The following is a 23,574-nucleotide window of genomic DNA, read 5'->3' on the forward strand; positions in this document are numbered from 1 at the left end:
CCTCACTCCTTTCATTTGTCATCAGATTTCTTTACTCCTTCATCAATACGTTTTCTAGCACAATTGTGCAACCATAGATGGCACTAAAATTCATCAGGAAACAAAAATAAAAATAAACGCCAGGCATGGAGGTTCACACCTATAATTCTAGCACTTTGGGAGGCCAAGGCAGGAGCGATTGCTTGAGCCCAGGAGTTTGAGACCAGCCTGGGCAATACAGCAAGATCACATTTCAAACAAATTTTTTCAAAAAAGACAGAAAAGACAAAAGAAAAATAAAGACAAAATTTTATTGACTTTAAAATCCTGAATTATAAAATTTTCTTTGTTCTTGGACAGGTTCCCATATAATAATAACGCACAGAATACAGATAGTCCCCTACTGACCATGGTTCAACTTACGATTTTTCAGCTTTAAGATGGTGCAAAAGTGATAGCATTCAGGATGTTTCTTGATTTATGATAGGGTTATGTCCCAATAAACCCATTGTAAATTGAAAATACAGTAAGTTGAAATGATGTTTTTAGTTTTCAATGGGTTTATTGGGATGCCATCTCATTGTAAGCTGAGGAGCATCTATATAGTAATAATGTATAAGAAGGGCCAGCCTATTTGAAAATCACCTCTTCTTCCTGTGGATTATAATTGATAAAATTAGATAAAAACTAGAATCTAATCTTGCTTTTATATAAAAAGATTCTTTCGAGTGCTTTTTGCAGTTCTGGTCATTAAACCTCTCAATAGATTTAATGAAATTTTGAATTGTCCTGAAATCTCAACTAAAATGTCAAGCAGACGGACTGAGTGCTGTTTGAATGAAAGCTTTTTTATTCAGTGTGGGAATCCAAAGATCAAGAGAGGTCATGATGAAACATCATAAAAACATAAATAATATATAATTGGCAAATAGACTTCATCAAATTATGAGTTATTAAGACTAGAGAGGCGCTTGAAGGTTAGAACTTTAGGCATAATAATAAACCTGGGAAATGGTATTCCAAGAGGTCTTGCAGTCTGAAAAATCCAGAAGGCTTTAAATAGTGAGTAGAGATTTTATAACTTTTATTGGTGTAGCACTATCTGCCATAGTAGACATGAAACTGTAACATGCCTTTAAGGGGATATAAGGGGATTGCTTTTAAGCAATAAGGAAAATAACACATGTACAAAAAAGAGTATCATGTCTTACTTTTTAGATCAACTTTACTAAGAGAAATCTTGCATTCTCTGCCAATCTGAAAATACACATTTGGGCTAGCACAGAACATATACATGAACTACGCACAGAACATATACATGAACTACACACAGCACACCATACATATACGCACACCACACCATACACACACATACACACACACACACTCATACACACTTACTCATACTGCCTTCTGAAGATTACTGGTAAACAAGGCTGGCCTGCAGACAAAATCAGAGAAACAGCTGCTCTTTTAGAGCAAAGACATTAGGTAAGCATGAGAAGGAAAAAAAGGCAATTTTAAAGAGCACTTGGTTGTACACCCAGAAATTATATCTTCCAATAAAGGAACAGTTCTTGGGAATGATTTACATTCAAAGTGCGGTTCAGGACATCTTGACCATCTGACAATCAGCAAGCATTTCCCAAAATGTGGTCCCTGAAACATTAGTCCTGGGGAGATTCTTGATGAAAATAAGGTTCTGAAAATTCTTGCAGAAAAGATATGTGAAATTTTGTTGTGTATAAGCCATTTAAAAAGACAGTAATCATTAGTCTACTTAAATTATAAAGAATAGCATCAGTAACAATAGGCCATGAAACAAATTAAAAATATTTTTACCTAATTGAAATCTTCATGGAAGCCTCACTCTTTAAACATAAAGTAAGCTGAATATTACCTAATTTTGTTTTAAAGCTATTACACTGTTATGGGAAATTATTTAAAAATTGTCTTTGGCCTTATTTTAAAAGTGAGTTTTAAAGATAAATTACATTTTAAAACTCAAGACTTTTTTTCTCTACATTTAAACATGAATTCATCTACTAATGTGCAATTTTCTGTTATAAAAAATTTTAAAACTCCATATAGGGTCTCTTTTACAGATGCTTGCAAATTTAGAGTAGAACTTATTATCTAGTGTTACATTAAAAAAACTGCCCCAAAACTCAGTGGATAGGAACAGATATCATTTTCTAATGATTCTGTGGCTTGTCTGGTTCGGCTGGGTAATTTTTCTACTAGTCTTGCTGGAGTCTTGCAGTCAGATGGCGGCTAGGCCAGAGTCATCTGGAGGCTCACCTAGGATGCTAGGACAGCTGGATCTTTCTCCCTCTCCATACAGTCTCAGAGGACTTCCACGCAGTTTTTTTTTTTTTTTTTTTTTTTTTTCAGAAAGGTGGCTGGGCTTTTTACACAGTGGCTCAGAACTCCCAGGAGCACAAAAGGGAAAGCTGTCAGTGTTGTAGGACTTTCTCCTTTGTTCAGCTGAAAGCTGGGTTATTGTCACACGACCATGAAAGATTAGGCTCACAGACACTTTGAAGGGTAAAAAAACCAGGGTTAATTGGGTGAAAAGGGAAAAAAAGGGCAACAGGGACTCTCAGCAAACTGAAAGGCCTGCTGGTAGGCTTCCCGCCTGCGTAGATTGAATCCCGATACCTCTCCTCCTCGGAAGAGGAGGGGCCAGGCTCCTCCCCTCTGCAAAGGGCGGGAACTTCCCACAGCTCCACCCCGTTCTCCGAGCACGCTGGTCAGTTGGAGGCTCTCCTGGTACAGCTTTGTACTAGGTTGCCTCACCTGGAGGGCCATGTTATGACTTTTATATTCCCCAGGCACTTGTGCCTTTGTGAAGCCTTTCATTCATTAACGAAAGATTAAAAATTATATTTTATGATTGCATTGGTACAAAGATGAATATATTACTATTCTTTGAGCTAAGAGTTCTCTTTTTTCTTGTCTAAAAGAAGTTAAAACATTACTATGGGATACAAACACTAAGCACTATTGTGTCTAATGGATAAGTCGGCCTTGGCTGCCAGGACTTCTGTTGCATCCCATCAGTTAAATCAAGGTACAGGCCAGACTACTGTGAAGGGACTATACAGGGCTACCTACCAGGAAGTAGGGTTCACTGGGGGCCCTCTTTGGAGATTAGCTATCACTTTTGATCAGAACACAGTTTCAAGAAAAGAGACGTCAACCTGTTTCCTTTAACTCATGACTTTGTGGAAACGATAAGAGGAGAGTATAGTTTTCTAATGTAATTGAGAAGGTAGATTTACCAACTGTCCCCACTGGGCTATGAACTGAATTTACATTGGGCAATAATATTCTTTGTTCCCAGAAATTTCACTGCAGTTTGTTTTGTGCAGTTATTTTGTTTCATTTAATTTTTTATATGAATTTACTTATTTTCAGGAAAGTCAGAAAAACCTCAGTAACCTGGGTTTTGGTCAATCTGTGCATATCAATGTTGATTTTCAACCTCCTCTTTGTGTTTGGAATTGAAAACTCCAATAAGAACTTGAAGACAAGTGATGGTGACATCAATGATATTGACTTTGACAATAATGACGTACCCCAGACAGACACCATTAACATCCCGAATCCCATGTGCACTGCGATTGCCGCCTTACTGCACTATTTTCTGTTAGTGACATTTACCTGGAATGCACTCAGTGCTGCACAGCTCTATTACCTTCTAATAAGGACCATGAAGCCTCTCCCTCGGCATTTCATTCTTTTCATCTCATTAATTGGATGGGGTAAGTGTTTGCATCTCCCCTTTCTCAGGAATTTAATTTTGTGGAAATCATTTAAACAAACACTTATTGAAGGCCAAACAGTCCAAGGTCTTGATGTAATTAAGAGGACATAGAAAATACAGTGATTGCTAAGAATACTTTCTCTCTAGAAGCTTATACTCCAGTGAAGGAGGCAGATATGATCAAGAATACGAATACGAGATACATCACAAACTAACTTAACTAACTTAAAATGTTAATTTCCTTTAACATCTCTTTTTATTAATTTGATTTGAGATTTAGGCCACAAATAATTAACTTCCAGCTACTTTAAAAGAAATGTTTCAAGAAAGACAGAGTGACTCTTTAAGCAAAAATATTTGAAAAATGTATTGGGTTCCAGCAAAAGAAGACTTGTTTCAGGGATATCTACATTTAAATTTATTCAAGTGACAGAGGAACTATGCCGCTGAAACATGACAATTCTGGTAAGAGTTACAAAGAAACCAGAAATAGGATTGATATGTAGAGCCATCACTAAAAAGGAAGGGAAAACACTTGGAGAAAAATTATGTCCACTGTCGACCTGCATCTGTAGGATCACTTTGTATATTGTCCATAGTGAAAACAACACACACCCTGAAGAGGGTCAGCTGTATAATTCATGTATTGGCTTTTATAATTAATCCAAGTCTGGATAAATCATTAATTCTGTGCCTCTCTTTATCACATAGGAGTCCCAGCTATAGTAGTGGCTATTACAGTAGGAGTTATTTATTCTCAGAATGGAAAGAATCCACAATGGGAGTTAGACTACCGGCAAGAGAAAATGTGAGTTTATATTTTTTTAAATGTCCAATTGTTTGACCTAAGAGTGTAACTGTTTAGTGATATTGACTCCAAGTGTTGCTGTAATTTGCATTTCACTTTATAATTGTCATGTTTAGTGGTAGACATTTCAAATTCCCAAACAACATTATATTTTAAATGTGATGACATGGAAATTTCCCATAAGTCCTTTTGTAAAGCAACTAATCAACTTGTAAATTTATACATGTGAACTTTATTATGTTAAATTTGTCTTCTTTCATTAAATCTGAAAATCATGATACAATAGGTATTATCCTTAGTAATCCTATATCTTAGTTTTCTCATCCAGAAAATGGGAATAACAATAATAGTAATTCCTGTTCTGGGGTCACTGCAAGGGATCAATCAAGTGTGAAAACATTTAATAACTTGAACACTCTCTATATGTCTCACTCATGTAAACCAATTCTATGTTGATATGATTTTAATGAATATTTCATGATGATTTATCATACATAACAAATTCTTCCTGTGATTCCAGTGTGCATAATTAACTGTTTTACCAGAAGCATCTGACTGTATGGCATTTGCTTTGTTTGTGTGGGGGAGAAAAGAAAGTGGAGCTGAACTGAGACTCAACTCTTTATGTGCATTTCTGCTACCCAATGGCAACTGCTCCTCGATTGATCTTCCCTTCTCATTGTATAAATCTGACTATTCTTTTCTCCAAATTCCACCTGAAGTTCCAAACCAACACAAATGAAAGCACAACTTTTGGAAATGGGCAAGTACACCAAGGGAAGGCTGTGGTGTCTGGGAACTCACCTCTTTCCCAGGGCTGATCACACCCAACTGTAGGCTGGGGAGCTGCCTCGCCTTATTTCATGCTCCCAGACACTATGTTTGATTATGGTTAAATATCGGTTAAGATTTAAAAATTTTAACGCCACAAGTAGAAACATCTAGAGATACCCAAGTTGCAAATATCTCATAGGCGAGGTAATTCACTTCAAATTGCATTATAATTGGTGTTAACCCATGCACAGGGCTAGACTCACTCCTTTAAAAGTCTTCAGAAGAAAGAAGCCAACTGACTTAAATTTGTTCACACTGAGCTATAAATAACTAAGGGCAGCTTCTTTCCTGATTATGGTGTTAGTTGTTGGGGAAGATACGAGGTAACTGATAATAAGAGAAGCTGGGGAGAGAGGAAAGGATGTGTGACATCAGCATCCACCTCCTCCTGGACTTTCTCCCCCACCTTCCACCCTACACACATGCCATCAAGGGCATGTATTTCTTTAGGATGTATTGAGACCCAGGAGGGATTATTTTTGGTTTTCCTGAGTTATTCTCGTAGCAGTTGCTCCTCAAGAGACTCTGTGCTCCCCTGTTGCTCCCAGTTCTGCCAATCATCCTGAAATCCCTGACCCAGTTACCTGAAGTAGTGCTGTCTCTGCATAGATCCAGTTGCAGGGTGAATGTAGGGCAGGCCACATTCCTCTTTCATGCTCTACCCCCAGTTTTCTGTACCACTGCCACATAGGCCATTTCAGACATTCCCGAAGGGTTGAGGTTAACATGGGAAATTATAATTGGGGGAAATTTTTCAAGAATTGCTTTTATGCTGTAGCTGTCTTTCCCTATGTTCCATGGCAAACTTGTCAAGGAGTTAAACACTTAATCTGCATCCAATTATAATGCTCTCCAGACCTCAAGTTCATAGCTATTTGTCGGATCAACCTCCACCATCCTGAAGATAAACTTGGCACTATTTTATTTATGGATGGACTTACTATTGTATCTGTTAGAGGGAAGCATGCCTTTGCATTTTTAGATTCATTATAGAGAATGGAACATCATCTCAGTTTCCTCCTAGGTCACTCAGATTAGAAATATGATTTCCAATAATTTAAATTAAAACTATTTCAATGTAAAAAAATTTAGAAATTCTTTGGAATGTATAATAATGGTGTTTTACAAAACTCCAGGGGAAAGAAGATAAAATTAATTGAATGCCAAATATGTGCCATAGCTTCTCACATCATTGTAACACCTAACGGCCTACCTGACACCTCCACTTGACTGTCTAGTAGACATCTCCTCATCTTCCCTCCCAAACCTGCTCATCTCATCGTCTTCCCCAGTTAATAGTAATTCTATCCTTCTAGGTGCTCAGATTTTGGAGTCATTCTTAATTCCCCTACGTACCACATCCAACCCATCAATAAATTATTTTGCTTTACTTTTAAGTATATCAGGAATCAGACTATTTCCTAACATCTCCTCTCCTGGTCCAAACTACCATATTATTGCAATAGACTCCTAGCTATTAGGTTGGTGCGAAAGTAATGGCAGTTTCCAACCTAATATTAGTACCAACCTAATATTTCCTACTTTTGGTCATGCTGTTCTCTCATCACTGCACCTGGAGTAATGCTTTTAAAACTCAAGGCAGATCATGTCATGTCTCTCCATGTTGTCTAGGGTACAGGCAATCACCCACAAAGCTCCTACATAATTTGTATCTTTGCACTAATGTTATCCACTTTCTGTGGTTCAGCCACACTAGCCTTTTTTTCTTCTTAAGCTGTCACCTCAGGGCCTTTGCACTTGATGTGATTTCTGCCTGGAACACACTTCCCCATCATCTACTTCAGGTCTTTGCTCAAATACAGCTTTTTTCCATGAGGTTTTCCCTGATTATTTAAAATGAAACACCCCTACCCTCCACACACATATACACAGTAATTTCTACTCTCATTACCTGATTTACTTTTTCTCCATGGCATTTGTCACCATCTGACATATTGTGTATTTTATTTACTTTGTTTTATCTATTTCTCTGCACTAGAATATAACCTCATTAAAGAAGGGATTTTTGTTTTGTTCACTGCTAATACCTTGGTGTCTAAAACAGTATCTCTAGCACATAGTATGTACTCTGTAAATACTTATTAAATGAATGAATTAATTAATTCTTTCAACAATGCCAGTAGGTGGTTACTATTATTCTCACCTCAGATGAGAAAAAAAACACCACTACAACCACCACCACCAAAAACAAAACAAAACAAAAACCCACAAAACAAAAACAAAACAGGTACGATGAGGTTAAATAACTTTTTCAAACTCTTTTTAAGCATTTAATATTTAAAAAATGCCCATCAATAGGAGACAGTTTAAAGTTACAGTATATTATTTCACTTTTCTAGTGGGTGGAATTCTTGAAAGTCATCTCAAATGTATAAAATGCAGAGGGATGTTAACTTTTAGCAGATCTTTCAGTTGAGTGAATGTCAATAATGTTAATAGCACAGGGAACCAGTATGTGTACCTTTCTTAGTCTGCTGAAATAATATTTTTTTTTCTCCACAGCTGCTGGCTGGCAATTCCAGAACCCAATGGTGTTATAAAAAGTCCACTGTTGTGGTCATTCATCGTACCTATAACCATTATCCTCATCAGCAATGTTGCTATATTTATTACAATCTCAATCAAAGTGCTGTGGAAGAATAACCAGAACCTGACAAGGTAAGATTCCCAATGAATGGGACGCTGCCAGGCAAGGCTCATCCAGCACTTAACACAGCACCATAACACATCCACAGTTCCAGGAGCTTTCAAACTAACTCAGACAATGTCAGGGCTATGTGGTTTGCAGGAGAGATTTTCTCTTACGCTTTGACTCAGAAAGTGGATCTTCTTGTCTTCTCACATCAGTATAGTCTGCTGTCAATATCCTGGGTTACCACATCTGTGGATTCAACAAAACGAGGATCAACTGAAAAGTAAACCTAGACTTCAAGAAAAAAAATTTTCTTCCCTTGTCCTAAATATTCAAGAAATCATAGTTGAATAATTAAAGAAATGAGAGGGTTGTGAGGAAATGCTGGTCCCTGGATTTTCATTTTATTAATACAATCCAGTACCTGTTGGCTGTATTTTACATGTATTGCTTGAATTACACAATAGCACTAAAATTTCTTATTTATTTTATTTTATTATTATTTTTTGAGACAGGGTCTTGCTGTGCCATCCAGGCTGGAGTACAGTGGCACAAGCACAGCTCACTGCAGCCTTGACTTCCTGAACTCAAGCGATCCTCTCCCCTCAGCCTCCAGAGTAGCTGGGACTACAGGCACACACTACCATGCTCAGCTAATCTTTTTCTATTTTTTATAGCGATGTAGTCTCTGTCAAAAAGAGGCTGGTCTGGAACTCCTGGGCTCAAGTGATCCTCCTCAGTTGGTTTCCCAAAGTGCTGAGATTACAGGCATAAGCCCAGCCTTAAATGTTTTAAATTAGTGGCAAACATACAAAAAATTGGAAAGCTCACTTAAAAATTAAATTTTCGGCAGGGCGCAATGGCTCATGCCTGTAATCCCAGAACTTTGGGAAGCCGAGGCGGGTGGATCACCTGAGCTTGGTAGTTTGAGACCAGCCTGATCAACATGGAGAAACCCTGTCTCTACTAAAAATACAAACTTAGACAGGTGTGGTGGCACATGCCTGTAATCCCAACTACTCGGGAGGCTGAGGCAGGAGAATCGCTTTAACCTGGGAGGCGAAGGTTGTGGTGAGCCAAGATTGCACCATTGCACTCCAGCCTGGGCAACAAGAGCGAACTTCATCTCAAAAAAAAAAAAAAAAAAAAAAAAAAAAAAGAATTGAATTTTCTCTTGAAAAAATTGGAATATCTGGCCACTCTAAGCTGACATTCCCTGCAGGGATCATGTGCTTTCTGATTTGCCAGTTCACATCCATGCTGCTTCTCTCCTTTCTATAACCTTTCTGGCTCCAAAAAGCATTTTCATTGTCATCCCTGCTATACAACAAGAGCATTCAGTTGGAGAGACAAAAAGCAGAAACTATTAAATGCTTATACTCTACCCCTCCTGACCCCATCTCCATAGCATAAATTGATGGGAATACAGTGCTAATGAGACTATGAGTTCAGATTTAATTCTGTAAGATTTTGTTCATATTTAAGTAGACTTAATAAATTCAGGCACATCTGTGAGCTTATAGCCAGCTTACAAATAGATCCACTTAGTGTGACCAGATGAGTAAAAGCCACCATCTTTAGTGGGACTATGTCTTTTGTTTCTTTTAATGCTAACATTTTATTTAAACCAGTACAAGCACCATGCTTAACAAAAGACTCTCCAAAATAAACATGCAATATGAATTAGCAGAGATTGAAACCACAGCTTAAGAAGTTGTGCCAGTTGTTGGTTTTTTCAAATGATGACAGAGAACTGTTAAAATTCACAAGACTAAACCATTAATGTTTCCAGCCTCCTGAATGAGATTATATTGGACCATCGAAATCAGCAGGAACTGCCCTGGCATGTTAATGATCTTAAACAATATTCAAGTAATTATATTTATATGAATTATACTCCAAAAAGCAAGAAAATACAATTTCTATCACAAGTTTACTGTATATGAGCACTGATTTGAAATGTCAAATGGCATAATAAAAACAAATTTCTCAAGAATTTTCAGCTTGGGACCATTGATTTTAAGTGGTCTGGAAGATTATTACATTCTTTCAGAAACACAAAATAAGATTTGTCCAGAAATGTTTGAAACACATCCTCACAAAAGTTGTAACTGCTCAAACTCTACAGATTCCAGTATTATCACTTTATTGAACAAATAGGGAAAGCAACCATAGTAAGAATACTTGAATTTATAGAATACAAGTTACCCTCTACTTCCACCAAATATCAGCATTTAAACTCTTATGAAAATATCTATTCATCACTAGTCCACATATGGATTAATGATATTGCTCAGGTTTTAAAAGTAGTTCAAACATTTTTTTAAGTACACCTTTCTTGATATCTGTATGGGTTGGGGGGAAACAGCCAAATTTAATTTGGCAATAAACTCCCCTAACTGGAAGTTTTTAGCTAAAGTGTCAGACAAGGATATAGTTTATGGCTACATATGACCCCGAAAATAGGAGATAAAAAGGGAGGGAAAAGTACTGACACACATTTTGGCACACAGATTATTTAGTAATGACAGTAAAAAAATTTAGCTACACGATCTTAAACAACAGTATGTTTAACTGCACTAGGCATTTAGTAAACTTTTAGAACTAGACAAATTGAACATTTATTTTAGAAGTCAATTAAACTAAAGCAGTCAACCAACTTTTTTCCTAATATAATTGCATCAATACCAGAACAAAGTGATCACTATTCAAAACTCAGACATTTTGGAATTTCAGCATACTGACCTGAGAAGTTTTCTTCATATATATTTTTTGTTGTCATGGAAGCCACACTAAATAATATTGTGATTACCAATTGATTTTATTTTGACATTAGATGCTATGCAGAACTTATGCAGGACCAACAATTTCAAAACTAACGCTGACTTAGAAGACCATGAAGGAGGGTCCCAGGAAAAAAGTTGCTGCCAAAAAGGAAAGAAAGATTAAAACTGAATGGGAATGGTTGCACCGGAAAGATACGGAATGTAAAAACTGGAATTATGAAACCTGGAGTTATTATTTGGGGAATGGCAGAAAAAAGACACTAAATAGGAAATATACTTGAAAAGAACAATGCAAACTTTAGTAAAATGAAAGGGAAATCTATACAAATGTTTGAGAACACTTTAGAGCATGGGATTTGTAAATCTCCCCATAGAACAGATGAAATAAAAATGTCCTACTGATCCTCTTACCTCAATCTGTTGTGTTGCAAAAAAGATGTTATTGACTAGGAGTCAGGCAAGCTCAAAAAAGCATGGTTTATCACAGCTCTTTGCTCCTGTTAAAGAGAGTATGGGAACTAAAAGTTCTAATGTACGGTAGGTCAATATTATCTGACATTATGGAGGACCTCCAAATTTAAAAATAAACAAAACTAAAACATGCAAGACAAAATAAGGAACTTCATTTAAAAATACATTCTTGCGGCACTAGTTTCTCTTATTGCTGCAAACCAGGTGAAACAAAACTTCATTTCCTTCATTCAGAAATATTAAAAACACTCTCCACTCACTTGAATTACATTTGCATTTCTACAGAACTATATGCATGTTATTCTCCAATATCAAAATACCTGTTTAAAGAATTGTTAAACTTCCTGGGTGAGTTTTCTCTCTCTCTGGAAATTGGAATAAAGAATCTTTTCCCGCCAAGAACCAAAGCAAACACCTACTCTAGAACTTCCTCATCTCCAACTAACTTTCTGTTGCTTCCTGACTTCTAAATTAGTGAAGCCAAAGCTGGGAACAGAAGATGGTTCTAGTCAACATCATGAAAATTCCAACTATCTTTACTTCTCACAGAAACCTCAAAAATAAAATGCAAAGAGCACATGAATGGAAAACATGCCAAAATTTAAATTTTGCTAGTTTTGAGATGACTAAGATGTTCTTAATATAAGAATTAACTCACCAAATTTGGTTAGTCTTTAGATTCTCTAGACCTATTATCAAATTCATATTCAATGGTTACTTATATATTTGTTTCTACAAGTATGCCAAATAACAGAATCCTTGCTTTATGCCAAGAGTACCATCATCTAACAAGACTGGTTTAGTTAACTCTTCAGGCATCCAGTTCAGAATATCTTCTGACATTTAGGATATAAGACGTGATATTATTGTTTTAACGTTATTAACTATGGACAAAGTTTAAAGATTTTTTTTCCTATGGCACAAAACTAATCACGATATATCCAAAATTATAACTCTCGACTGCCATATACTCACCAATGCAAGCAGATAGTTGGAATTTTTAAAATATAAAGTTGATTTTATTATAAATTTCAGAAATACACATTAGAAAATTATTTTATTTGGACTCTTTAAAAAAGTATTAATTTCACCAAATCTGGAATACTGGCAGTGTAAAAGTCTTAAACTAACTTTAAAGCTAACAAATCAAAGGCACGTTATTAACACATTTAAAATAATTAGTGTTCATTAGTGACATTAAGTGATGCTTTATAAATGAAGTGTTATTAACCTAGATGCAAAACTGTTTAGAAATGACATAAAAGGAATGAAGCCCTTGATTATTACAACCCACCAATTTCTAAGACTACGATGGTATTTTCCATAAGGAGAAAAGCTAACAGTCATAATTCTATCATAAAATCTAACTCCCCAACCTTAAAAATTAGTGATTGATGAACATAGTTTCTAGATTTGATTAAAAAGATAAAGGAAACCAAACAAGATACAGAACTGATCAATGTACTTGTGATGCAGGTTACACTACAGTCAATTACTGGGTCACTCAAGTCTTTGACCCCAAATTAATTTCAATGATTTGGCAAGTGATAATACACTATTTTTATAAATAAACTGCTAATATCGTTTGTCAAAAGGAGGCAACTGTTGTCTCTCACAATCTAATATATGTACATTCCAATGGTGTCTGTAAATAGTAACAAATTCTGAATCATAAGTTATAGAAATTAGTCACAAGAGTGCAAAAAGTCCCTGGAGAAAAGTAATCCACCTAACAATTACCAGTACAAGGAAACACCATACAAAGGTTCATTACTATGAAGATGATTTCCTCTTGGTTCAAACTTTGCACAAATGAAGAATTTTTCTTTACTGCAGAAAACAGACTGTAAGTAACAGTGCATTTTTAGACACAAATAAGTATTGATGTCTGGTTCCAGTATGGTCAGGTTAATATATAAATACTTTAGAAACACAGAAGTTCACATTAGTGGAAAAATCCAAGTTTATCACTTAACCATTCTTCAGTTAGGTCTTCCACATTTCTTATTTCAAATACCTTGGTTAGTTCAGCTCTCTGGACTAGCTTATTCTTACTCCCAGCATACATCATCTGTTGTTCAGGCTTACGTCCAACAGGACTGGAGAAAATAAAGCACAAAGGATATGGAACTCTCCCATCCATTATGTTGATATTTATAACTATACACCGTGAAGTGAGGTTGTCATTCAGGCAGTTCATCTTTAAGTTCATCTGGTGAAATACCCTCAAGCTCCTCATCCAGTACCACCCGGTGTTTATCCTTGTCAATCTTCATTATAATAGCAGCATTGTTCGTTTCTTTGTGAAAATGAAACTTTCTCAGCTTTTCCACTAAATCTTCAGCAACATTACGAACCACCAAAGACTCACTTGTTTCCTTTCAGGCTGTCAGCAGCCTGTTGCCTTCACTTGGGCACCTTTTTCTAGTGGTACTATATCTGAAATATGTACTTTACAGATCAAGGGTAAGTATTATTCTTCCTGTATGAATGGTAGCTCATATTAAGGAGAAATATGGTAAAAAATATTATCACTGATAAACATTAAAAGTATGTTTACTGAACATAAGTGGTGAGAGTGAAAAGAAAAAATAGTGTGTTTAAAAGCAATGCAGAAAAACCTTGGTAAAGGCTTCTGTACCTAATTGCACATTAGGATATATTTCCTTCATACAAAAATTATCGTGTTTGGCCAGATACCAATTAAATTTGTACTGCTAAATTTTGACTGATAGTCTGTGATTCATAAATTGGCCTAGTTATAATGACAAGCAGACTGTGATTGAATTATTTAACAAATAACTTTCATGTGTTCAGTAGCTACATAACAAATTGCCCCAAAACTTAGTGGTGAAGAATGACAAATGTTTATTATTTGCCATGAGTTGAGTGTTGGCTGGGTAGTTCTGTCTTGACTGGCTTGGATGCTTATTAATGATCTAGGATGACTCACTTTTTTTTTTTTTTTTTTGAGATGGAGGCTCACTCTGTCACCCAGGCTGGAGTACAGTGGTGCGATCTTGGCTACTGTAACCTCCGCCTCCTGGGTTTAAGCAATTCTCTGCCACAACCTCCAGAGTAGCTAGGATTACAGGCGTCTACCACCACACCTGGCTAATTTTTTTTTTATTATAATATTTTAAGTTCTGGGTTACATGTGTAGAATGTGCGGTTTTTTTACATAGGTATATACGTGCCCTGGTGGTTTGCTGCATCCATTAACCCATCACCTACATTAGGTATCTCTCCTAATGTTATCCCTCCCCTACCCCCTCACCACCTGACAGGCTCCAGTGTGTGATGTTCCCCTCCCTGTGTCCATGTGTTCTCATTGTTCAACTCCCACTTATAAGTGAGAACATGCAGTGTTTGGTTTTCTGTTCTTGTGATAGCTTGCTGAGAATGATGGTTTCCAGCTTCATCCATGTCCATGCAAAGGATGTGAACTCATCATTTTTTATGGCTGCATAGTATTCCATGGTGTATACGTGCCACATTTTCTTAATCCAGTCTATCATTGATGGACATTTGGGCTGGTTCCAAGTCTTTGCTATTGTGAATAGTGCCGCAATAAACATACGTGTGCATGTGTCTTCATGTGTCTTTATTGTAGAATGATTTATAATCCTTTGGGCATATTCCCAGTAATGGGATGGCTGGGTCAAATGGTATTTCTAGTTCTAGATCCTTGAGGAAGCACCACACTATCTTCCACAATGGTTGAATTAATTTACACTCCCACCAACAGTGTAAAAGTGTTTCAGGTGCCACTGGGGTATGGGGAAAAAAAAAAAGAGCTCCTGTAGCTAGTTCGGTGTCTGCCCAATTGGCCGCCCAGTTTTGTGCTTGACACCCAGGGCCTTGGTGGGGCAGGAACTGGAGGGAATCTCCTGGTTTGTGGGTTTCGAAACCTGTGGGACAAGTGCAGTATCAGTGCAGGAGTTCCTCAGGCTCAGACCCTCAAGGCTTCCCTTGGGTAGTGGAGAAAATTCCCCAACCCCTTGCGCTTCCCAGGAGAGGCGACACCCCACCCTGCTCCAGCTGGCCCTCTGTGGGCTGCATCCATTGTCCAATCAGTCCCAGTGAAATGAACCGGGTACCTCCTTTGAAAATGCAGAAATCAGCCACCTTCTGCGTCAGTCTCGCTGGGAGCTGCAGACCGGTGCTGTTTCTATTCGGCCATCTTGAATCCTTCATGACTCACTTTTATGTCTGGTGGTTGGTGTTTGGTTGGTTTTAGTAGCAACTCCTCAGTTGGGAAAGCTCATCTCTGCTCCATATAGTCTCTCATCTGCCATTAAACCAGTCCAGCCTTCTTAACATAGTGGTCTCAGGGTTCTAAAGAAGTGTGAGGGAAGGCAAATTAATAAACAGATGCTTTCAAGTCTCTGCTTGATAAATTTGCTAATGTTCCACTGGTCAAAGTAAGTCACATGGCCAAGCCCAGGATCCAGGGGCATAGACTCTCCATAAGAGGAAGAAGATCACTCTGCATCTAACTAACCTTTCTCTCCCACATCAACTTAAGGCTCAGGAAGGTCCAAGGTGCCAAAAAAGGGGATTCCTCCATTGGCTGATCTGTAGTAATGCAAATTAAAATTCCATTTCAATGAAGAAGTTGGTTCTTGAAATTTGCCTGCTGTGGTATTAAGGAGCTGTGTTTGCCTGAATTTTTAAACAAGTATCAATGTAGTCAAAATAAAGCTTGCTAAATCAGATTTTCTCCAGAGTGATGTAAGACTTAGCATCATTTTTCCACCTGGGGCATAATATTGTTAAGTGAACAATGTGTATGGGCAGCTGAATATGCATTTTAAATAGGAGAGTAATAATGACATTGATGAGTAAAACCCTAATGAACTACATTATTTTTCTTGTTTTCTTTCACCTAGCACAAAAAAAGTTTCATCCATGAAGAAGATTGTTAGTACATTATCTGTTGCAGTTGTTTTTGGAATTACCTGGATTCTGGCATACCTCATGCTAGTTAATGATGATAGCATCAGGATCATCTTCAGCTACATTTTCTGCCTTTTCAACACTACACAGGTATGGTGTGGATTAGAGTGAAAGTAGCAGAACATGCAGTGGTGGAGATATCACCTTGACCCATTCCTTAGTTACCTTTAAGAGACTATTTTAAAAAAACTAGTGGATACATAGTAGGTGTATATATTTATGGAGTACAAGAGATATTTTGATACTGGCATAAAATGTATAATAATTACTTCAGGATAAAAGGGGTACCCATATCCTCCAGCATTTACTGTTTCTTTGTGTTACAAACAATCAAATTACACTCTTAGTTATTTAAAAATATACAATTAAATTATTATTGACTGGCTGGGCATGGTGGCTTACGGCCTATAATCCCAGCACTTTGAGGGGGCAAGATGGGTGGATTGCCTGAGGTCAGGAGTTCAAGACCAGTCTAGCCAACATGGTGAAACCCCATCTCTACTAAAAATACAAAAAAATTAGCTGGGTATGGTGGCATGCGCCTGTAATCCCAGCTACTTGGGAGGCTGAGGCAGGGGAATTGCTTGAACCAGTGAGGTGTAGGTTGCAGTGAGCTAAGATCACCCACTGCACTTCAGCCTGGGCGACAGAGGGAGATTCCATTTCAAAAAAAAATTTTATTGACTATAATCACCCTGTTGTGCTGTCAAATACTAGATCTTATTCATTCTAACTATATTTTTGTACCCATACCCATTAACCATTCCCACTTTCCCTTCCCCTCACTGTAATTCCCAGCCTCTGGTAACACTCATTCTACTCTCTATCTCCAGGATTTCAACTTTTTAAACTCTTTAGGTCCCAAATAAGTGACAATGTGCAAAGGTTGACTATCTGTGCCTGGTTTATTTCACTTAACTTAATGACCTCCAGTTTCATCCATGTTGTTACAAATGACAGGATCTCATTCTTTTTAATGGCTGAATAGTACTCCATTGTGTATATGTACTGCATTATCTTTATCCATTCGTCTGTTGATGGATACTTAGTTTGCTTCCAAGTCTTGGCTATTATGAATAGTGCTGTGAAAAACATGGGAGTGCAGATATTTCTTTGATATACTGATTTCTTTTCTTTTGAATATGTATCTAGCAGTGGGATTGCTGGATCATATGGTATTTCTATTTTTAGTTTTTATTATACTTTAAGTTCTGGGGTACATGTGCAGAAGGTGCCAGTTTGTTACATAGGTATACATGTGCCATGGTGGTTTGTTGCACCCATCAAACCATCATCTACATTAGGTATTTCTCCTAATGCTATCCCTCCCCTAGCCCCCAACTCCCCGACAGGCCCCAGTGTGTGATGTTCCCCTTCCTGTGTCCACATGTTCTCATTGTTCAGCTACCACTTATGAGTGAGAACATGCAGTATTTGGGTTTCTGTTCTTGTGTTAGTTTGCTGAGAATGATGGTTTCCAGTTTAATCCATGTCCATGCGAAGACATGAACTCATCCTTTTTCATGGCTGCATAGCATTCCATGGTGTATATGTGCCACATTTTCTTTATCCAGTCTATCATTGATGGGCATTTGGGTTGGTTCCAAGTCTTTGCTACTGTGAATAGTGCGGCAATAAACATACATGTGCATGTGTCTTTATAGTAGAATAATTTATAATTCTTTGGGTATATACCCAGTAATGGGATTGCTGGGTCAAATGGTATTTCTGATTCTAGATCATGAGGAATCACCACACTGTCTTCAACAATGGATGAACTAATTTACACTCCCACTAACAGTGTAAAAGTATTCCTACTTCTCCACATCGTCTCCAGCATCTGTTGTTTCCTGACTTTCTGATGATTGCCATTCTAACTGGTGTGAGATGGTATCTCATTGTGGTTTTGATTTGCATTTCTGTAATGACCAGTGCTGATGAACTTTTTTTTTCATATATTTGTTGCCTTCATGCATGTCTTCTTTTGAGAAACGTCTGTTCATATCCTTTGCCCACTTTTTGATGGGGTTGTTTGTTTTTTTCTTGTAAATTTGTTTGAGTTCTTTGTACGTTCTGGATATTAGCCCTTTGTCAGATGAGTAGATTGCAAAAATCTTCTCCCATTCTGTAGGTTGCCTGTTCACTCTGATGGTAGTTTCTTTTGCTGTGCAGAAGCTCTTTAGTTTAATTAGATCCTATTTGTCAATTTTGGCTTTTGTTGCTGTCGCTTTTGGTGTTTTAGACATGAAGTCCTTGCCCATGACTATGTCCTGAATGGTACTACCTAGGTTTTCTTCTAGGGTTTTTATGGTGTTAGGTCTAACATTTAAGTCTCTAATCCATCTTGAATTAATTTTCATATAAGGAGTAAGGAAAGGATCCAGTTTCAGCTTTCTACTTATGGCTAGCCAATTTTCCCAGTACCATTTATTAAATAGGGAATCCTTTCCCCATTTCTTGTTTTTCTCTGGTTTGTCAAAGATCAGATGGCTGTAGATGTGTGGTGTTATTTCTGAGGGCTCTATTCTGTTCTATTGGTCTATATCTCCGTTTTGGTACCAGTACCATGCTGTTTTGGTTACTGTAGCCTTGTAGTATAGTTTGAAGTCAGGTAGTGTGATGCCTCCAGCTTTGTTCTTTTGACTTAGGATTGTCTTGGCAATGCAGGCTCTTTTTTGGTTCCATATGAACTTTAAAGCAGTTTTTTCCAATTCTGTGAAGAAACTCATTGGTAGCTTGATGGGGATGGCATTGAATCTATAAATTACTTTGGGCAGTATGGCCATTTTCAGGATATTAATTCTTCCTATCCATGAGCATAGTATGTTCTTCCATTTGTTTGTGTCCTCTTTTATTTCACTGAGCAGTGGTTTGTAGTTCTCCTTGAAGAGGTCCTTTACATCCCTTGTAAGTTAGATTCCTCGGTATTTTATTCTCTTTGAAGTAAGTGCTAATGGAAGTTCATTCATGATCTGGCTCTCTGTCTGTTACTGGTGTATAAGAATGCTTGTGATTTTTGCACATTAATTTTGTATCCTGAGACTTTGCTGAAGTTTCTTATCAGCTTAAGGAGATTTTGGGCTGAGATGATGGGGTTTTCTAAATATACAATCATGTCATCTGCAAACAGGGACAACTTGACTTCTTCTTTTCCTAACTGAATACCCTTATTTCTTTCTCTTGCCTGATTGCCCAAGCCAGAACTTCCAACACTATGTTGAATAGGAGTGGTGAGAGAGGGGATCCCTGTCTTGGTGCCAATTTTCAAAGGGAATGCTTCCAGTTTTTGCCCATTCAGTATGATACTGGCTGTGGGTTTGTCATAAATAGCTCTTATTATTTTGAGATACGTTCCATGAATACCGAATTTATTGAGAGCTTTTAGCATGAAGGGCTGTTGAATTTTGTCAAAGGCCTTTTCTGCATCTATTGAGATAATCATGGTTCTGTTTGTCATCGGTTCTGTTTATATGCTGCATTATGTTTATTGATCTGCATATGTTGAACCAGTCTTGCATCCCAGGGATGAAGCCCACTTGATCATGGTGGATAAGCTTTTTGATGTGCTGCTGGATTTGGTTTGCCAGTATTTTATTGAGGATTTTTGCATCGATGTTCATCAGGGATATTGGTCTAAAATTCTCTTTTTTTGATGTGTCTCTGCCAGGCTTTGGTATCAGGATGATGTTGGCCTCATAAAATGAGTTAGGGAGGATTCCCTCTTTTTCTATTGATTGGAATAGTTTCAGAAGGAATGGTACCAGCTCCTCCTTGTACCTCTGGTAGAATTCAGCAGTGAATCCATGTGGTCCTGGACTTTTTTTGGTTGGTAGGCTATTAATTATTGCCTCAATTTCAGAGCCTGCTATTGGTCTATTCAGGGATTCAACTTCTTCCTGGTTTAGTCTTGGAAGAGTGTAAGTGTCCAGGAAATTATCCATTTCTTCTAGATTTTCTAGCTGATTTGCATAGAGGTGTTTATAGTATTCTCTGATGGTAGTTTGTATTTCTGTGGGGTCGGTGGTGATATCCCCTTTATCATTTTTTATTGCATCTATTTGATTCTTCTCTCTTTTCTTCTTTATTCACCTTGCTAGCAGTCTATCAATTTTGTTGATCTTTTCAAAAAACCAACTCGTGGATTCATTGATTTTTTGGAGGGTTTTTTTGTCTCTATCTCCTTCAGTTCTGCTCTGATCTTAGTTATTTCTTGCCTTCTGCTAGCTTTTGAATGTGTTTGCTCTTGCTTCTCTAGTTCTTTTAATTGTGATGTTAGAGTGTCCATTTTAGATCTTTCCAGCTTTGTCTTGTGGGCATTTAGTGCTATAAATTTCCCTGTACACACTGCTTTAAATGTGTCCCAGAGATTCTGGTATGTTGTATCTTTGTTCTCATTGGTTTCAAAGAACATCTTTATTTCTGCCTTCATTTCATTATGTACCCAGTAGTCATTCAGGAGCAGGTTGTTCAGTTTCCATGTAGTTGAGCGGTTTTGATTGAGTTTCTTAGTCCTGAGTTCTAGTTTGATTGCACTGTGGTGTGATAGACAGTTTGTTATAATTTCTGTTCTTGTACATTTGCTGAGGAGTGCTTTACTTCCAATTATGTGGTCAATTTTGGAATAAGTGCGATGTGGTGCTGAGAAGAATGTATATTCTGTTGATTTGGGGTGGAGAGTTCTGTAGATGTCTATTAGGTCTGCTTGCTGCAGAGATGAGTTCAATTCCTGGATATCCTTGTTAACTTTCTGTCTCGTTGATCTGTCTAATGTTGACAGTGGGGTGATGAAGTCTCCCATTATTATTGTATTGGAGTCTAAGTCTCTTTGTAAGTCTCTAAGGACTTGCTTTATGAATCTGGGTGCTCCTGTATTGGGTGCATGTATATTTAGGATAGTTAGCTCTTCCTGTTGAATTGATCCCTTTACCATTATGTAATGGCCTTCTTTGTCTCTTTTGATCTTTGATGGTTTAAAGTCTGGTTTATCAGAGACTAGGATTGCAACCCCTGCTTCTTTTTGTTCTCCATTTGCTTGGCAGATCTTCCTCTATCCCTTTATTTTGAGCCTATGTGTGTCTCTGCATGTGACATGGGTCTCCTGAATACAGCAAACTGATAGGTCTTGACTTTTTATCCAGTTTGCCAGTCTGTGTCTTTTAATTGGACCATTTAGTCCATTTACATTTAAGGTTAATATTGTTATATGTGAACTTGATCCTGTCATTATGATATTAGCTGATTATTTTGCTGTTAGTTGATGCAGTTTCTTCCTAGCATCGATGGTCTTTACATTTTGGCATGTTTTTGCAATGGCTGGTACCGGTTGTTCCTTTCCATGTTTAGTGCTTCCTTCAGGATCTCTTGTAGGGCAGGCCTGGTGGTGACAAAATCTCTAAGCATTTGCTTATCTATAAAGGATTTTATTTCTCCTTCACTTATGAAACTTAGTTTGGCTGGATGTGAAATTCTGGGTTTAAAATTCTTTTCTTTAAGAATGTTCAATATTGGCCCCCACTCTCTTCTGGCTTCTAGAGTTTCTGCCGAGAGATCTGCTGTTAGTCTGATGGGCTTCCCTTTGTGGGTAACCCGACCTTTCTCTCTGGCTGCCCTTAACGGTTTTTCCTTCATTTCAACTTTGGTGAATCTGACAATTATGTGTCTTGGAGTTGCTCTTCTCAAGGAGTATCTTTGTGGCGTTCTCTGTATTTCCTGAATGTTGGCCTGCCTTGCTAGGTTGGGAAAGTTCTCCTGGATGATATCCTGAAGAGTGTTTTCCAACTTGGTTCCATTTTCCCCCTCATTTTCAGGCACCCCAATCAGACGTAGATTTGGTCTTTTTACATAATCCCATACTTCTTGAAGGCTTTGTTCATTTCTTTTTCCTCTTTTTTCTTTAGACTTCTCTTCTCGCTTCATTCCATTCATTTGATCCTCAATCGCTGATACTCTTTCTTCCAGTTGATTGAGTCGGTTACTGAAGCTTGTGCATTTGTCCCATATTTCTCGTGTCATGGTTTTCATCTCTGTCAGTTCGTTTATGGCCTCTCTGCATTGATTATTCTAGTTATCCATTCTTCCATTCTTTTTTCAAGATTTTTAGTTTCTTTGCGCTGGGTACGTAATTCCTCCTTTAGCTCTGAGAAGTTTGATGGACTGAAGCCTTCTTCTCTCAACTCGTCAAAGTCATTCTCTGTCCAGCTTTGATCCGTTGCTGGCAATGAGCTGCGTTCCTTTGGAGGGGGAGATGCGCTCTTATTTTTTGAATTTCCAGCTTTTCTGCCCTGCTTTTTCCCTATCTTTGTGGTTTTATCTGCCTCTGGTCATTGATGATGGTGACGTACTGATAGGGTTTTGGTGTGGGTGTCCTTCCTATTTGTTAGTTTTCCTTCTAACAGTCAGGACCCTCAGCTGTAGATCTGTTGGAGATTGCTTGAGGTCCACTCCAGACTCTGTTTGCCTGGGTATCAGCAGCAGAGGCTGCAGAAGATAGAACATTGCTGAACAGCGAGTGTACCTGTCTGATTCTTGCTTTGGAAGCTTCATCTCAGGGTGTACCCCGCCATGTGAGGTGTGGGGTGTCAGTCTGCCCCTAGTGGGGGATGTCTCCCAGTTAGGCTACTCAGGGGTCAGGGACCCACTTGAGCAGGCAGTCTGTCCGTTCTCAGATCTCAACCTCTGTGTTGGGAGATTCACTGCTCTCTTCAAGGCTGTCAGACAGGGTCGTTTGCATCTGCAGAGGTTTCTGCTGCTTTTTTTTGTTGTTGTTTAGCTGTGCCCTGTCCCCAGAGGTGGAGTCTACAGAGACAGGCAGGCCTCCTTGAACTGCTGTGGGTTCCACCCAGTTCGAGCTTCCCAGCGGCTTTGTTTACCTACTTAAGCCTCAGCAATGGCGGGCGCCCCTCCCCCAGCCTCGCTGCTGCCTTGCAGTTAGATCGCAGACTCCTGTGCTAGCAATGAGGGAGGCTCCATGGGCCTGGGACCCTCCCGGCCAGGTGTGGGATATAATCTCCTGGTGTGCCGTTTGCTAAGACCCTTGGTAAAGTGCAGTATTGGGGTGGGGGTTACCCGATTTTCCAGGTGTTGTGTGTCTCAGTTCCCCTGGCTAGGAAAAGGGATTCCCTTCCCCCTTGCGCTTCCCAGGTGAGGCGATGCCTTGCCGTGCTTCAGCTCTCGCTGGTCCGGCTGCAGCAGCTGACCAGCACCGATTGTCCGGCACTCCCCAGTGAGATGACCCCAGTACCTCAGTTGAAAATGCAGAAATCACCGGTCTTCTGTGTCGCTCACACTGGGAGTTGGAGACTGGAGCTGTTCCTAT

The 23,574-nt window shown here is 38.3% G+C and overlaps 1 protein-coding gene and 1 pseudogene across 2 annotated transcripts in view; one reads left to right on the forward strand and one right to left on the reverse strand.

The window, feature by feature from the left end:
- Positions 1-23,574, forward strand: part of ADGRG7 (adhesion G protein-coupled receptor G7) — a 73,001-nt gene that overhangs the window by 46,580 nt on the left and 2,847 nt on the right. For both annotated transcript variants that reach the window (XM_010368845.2, XM_030938174.1), the window contains 4 exons: positions 3,400-3,746; positions 4,460-4,556; positions 7,914-8,069; positions 16,193-16,349. In XM_010368845.2, the coding sequence (XP_010367147.2) occupies positions 3,400-3,746; positions 4,460-4,556; positions 7,914-8,069; positions 16,193-16,349 (757 nt within the window). The remainder of the gene's footprint in view (positions 1-3,399; positions 3,747-4,459; positions 4,557-7,913; positions 8,070-16,192; positions 16,350-23,574) is intronic.
- Positions 13,209-13,591, reverse strand: LOC104666715 (annotated as a pseudogene).

This window comes from Rhinopithecus roxellana, chromosome 1 (genome assembly GCF_007565055.1).
Source record: "Rhinopithecus roxellana isolate Shanxi Qingling chromosome 1, ASM756505v1, whole genome shotgun sequence".
Lineage (NCBI taxonomy): Eukaryota > Metazoa > Chordata > Mammalia > Primates > Cercopithecidae > Rhinopithecus > Rhinopithecus roxellana.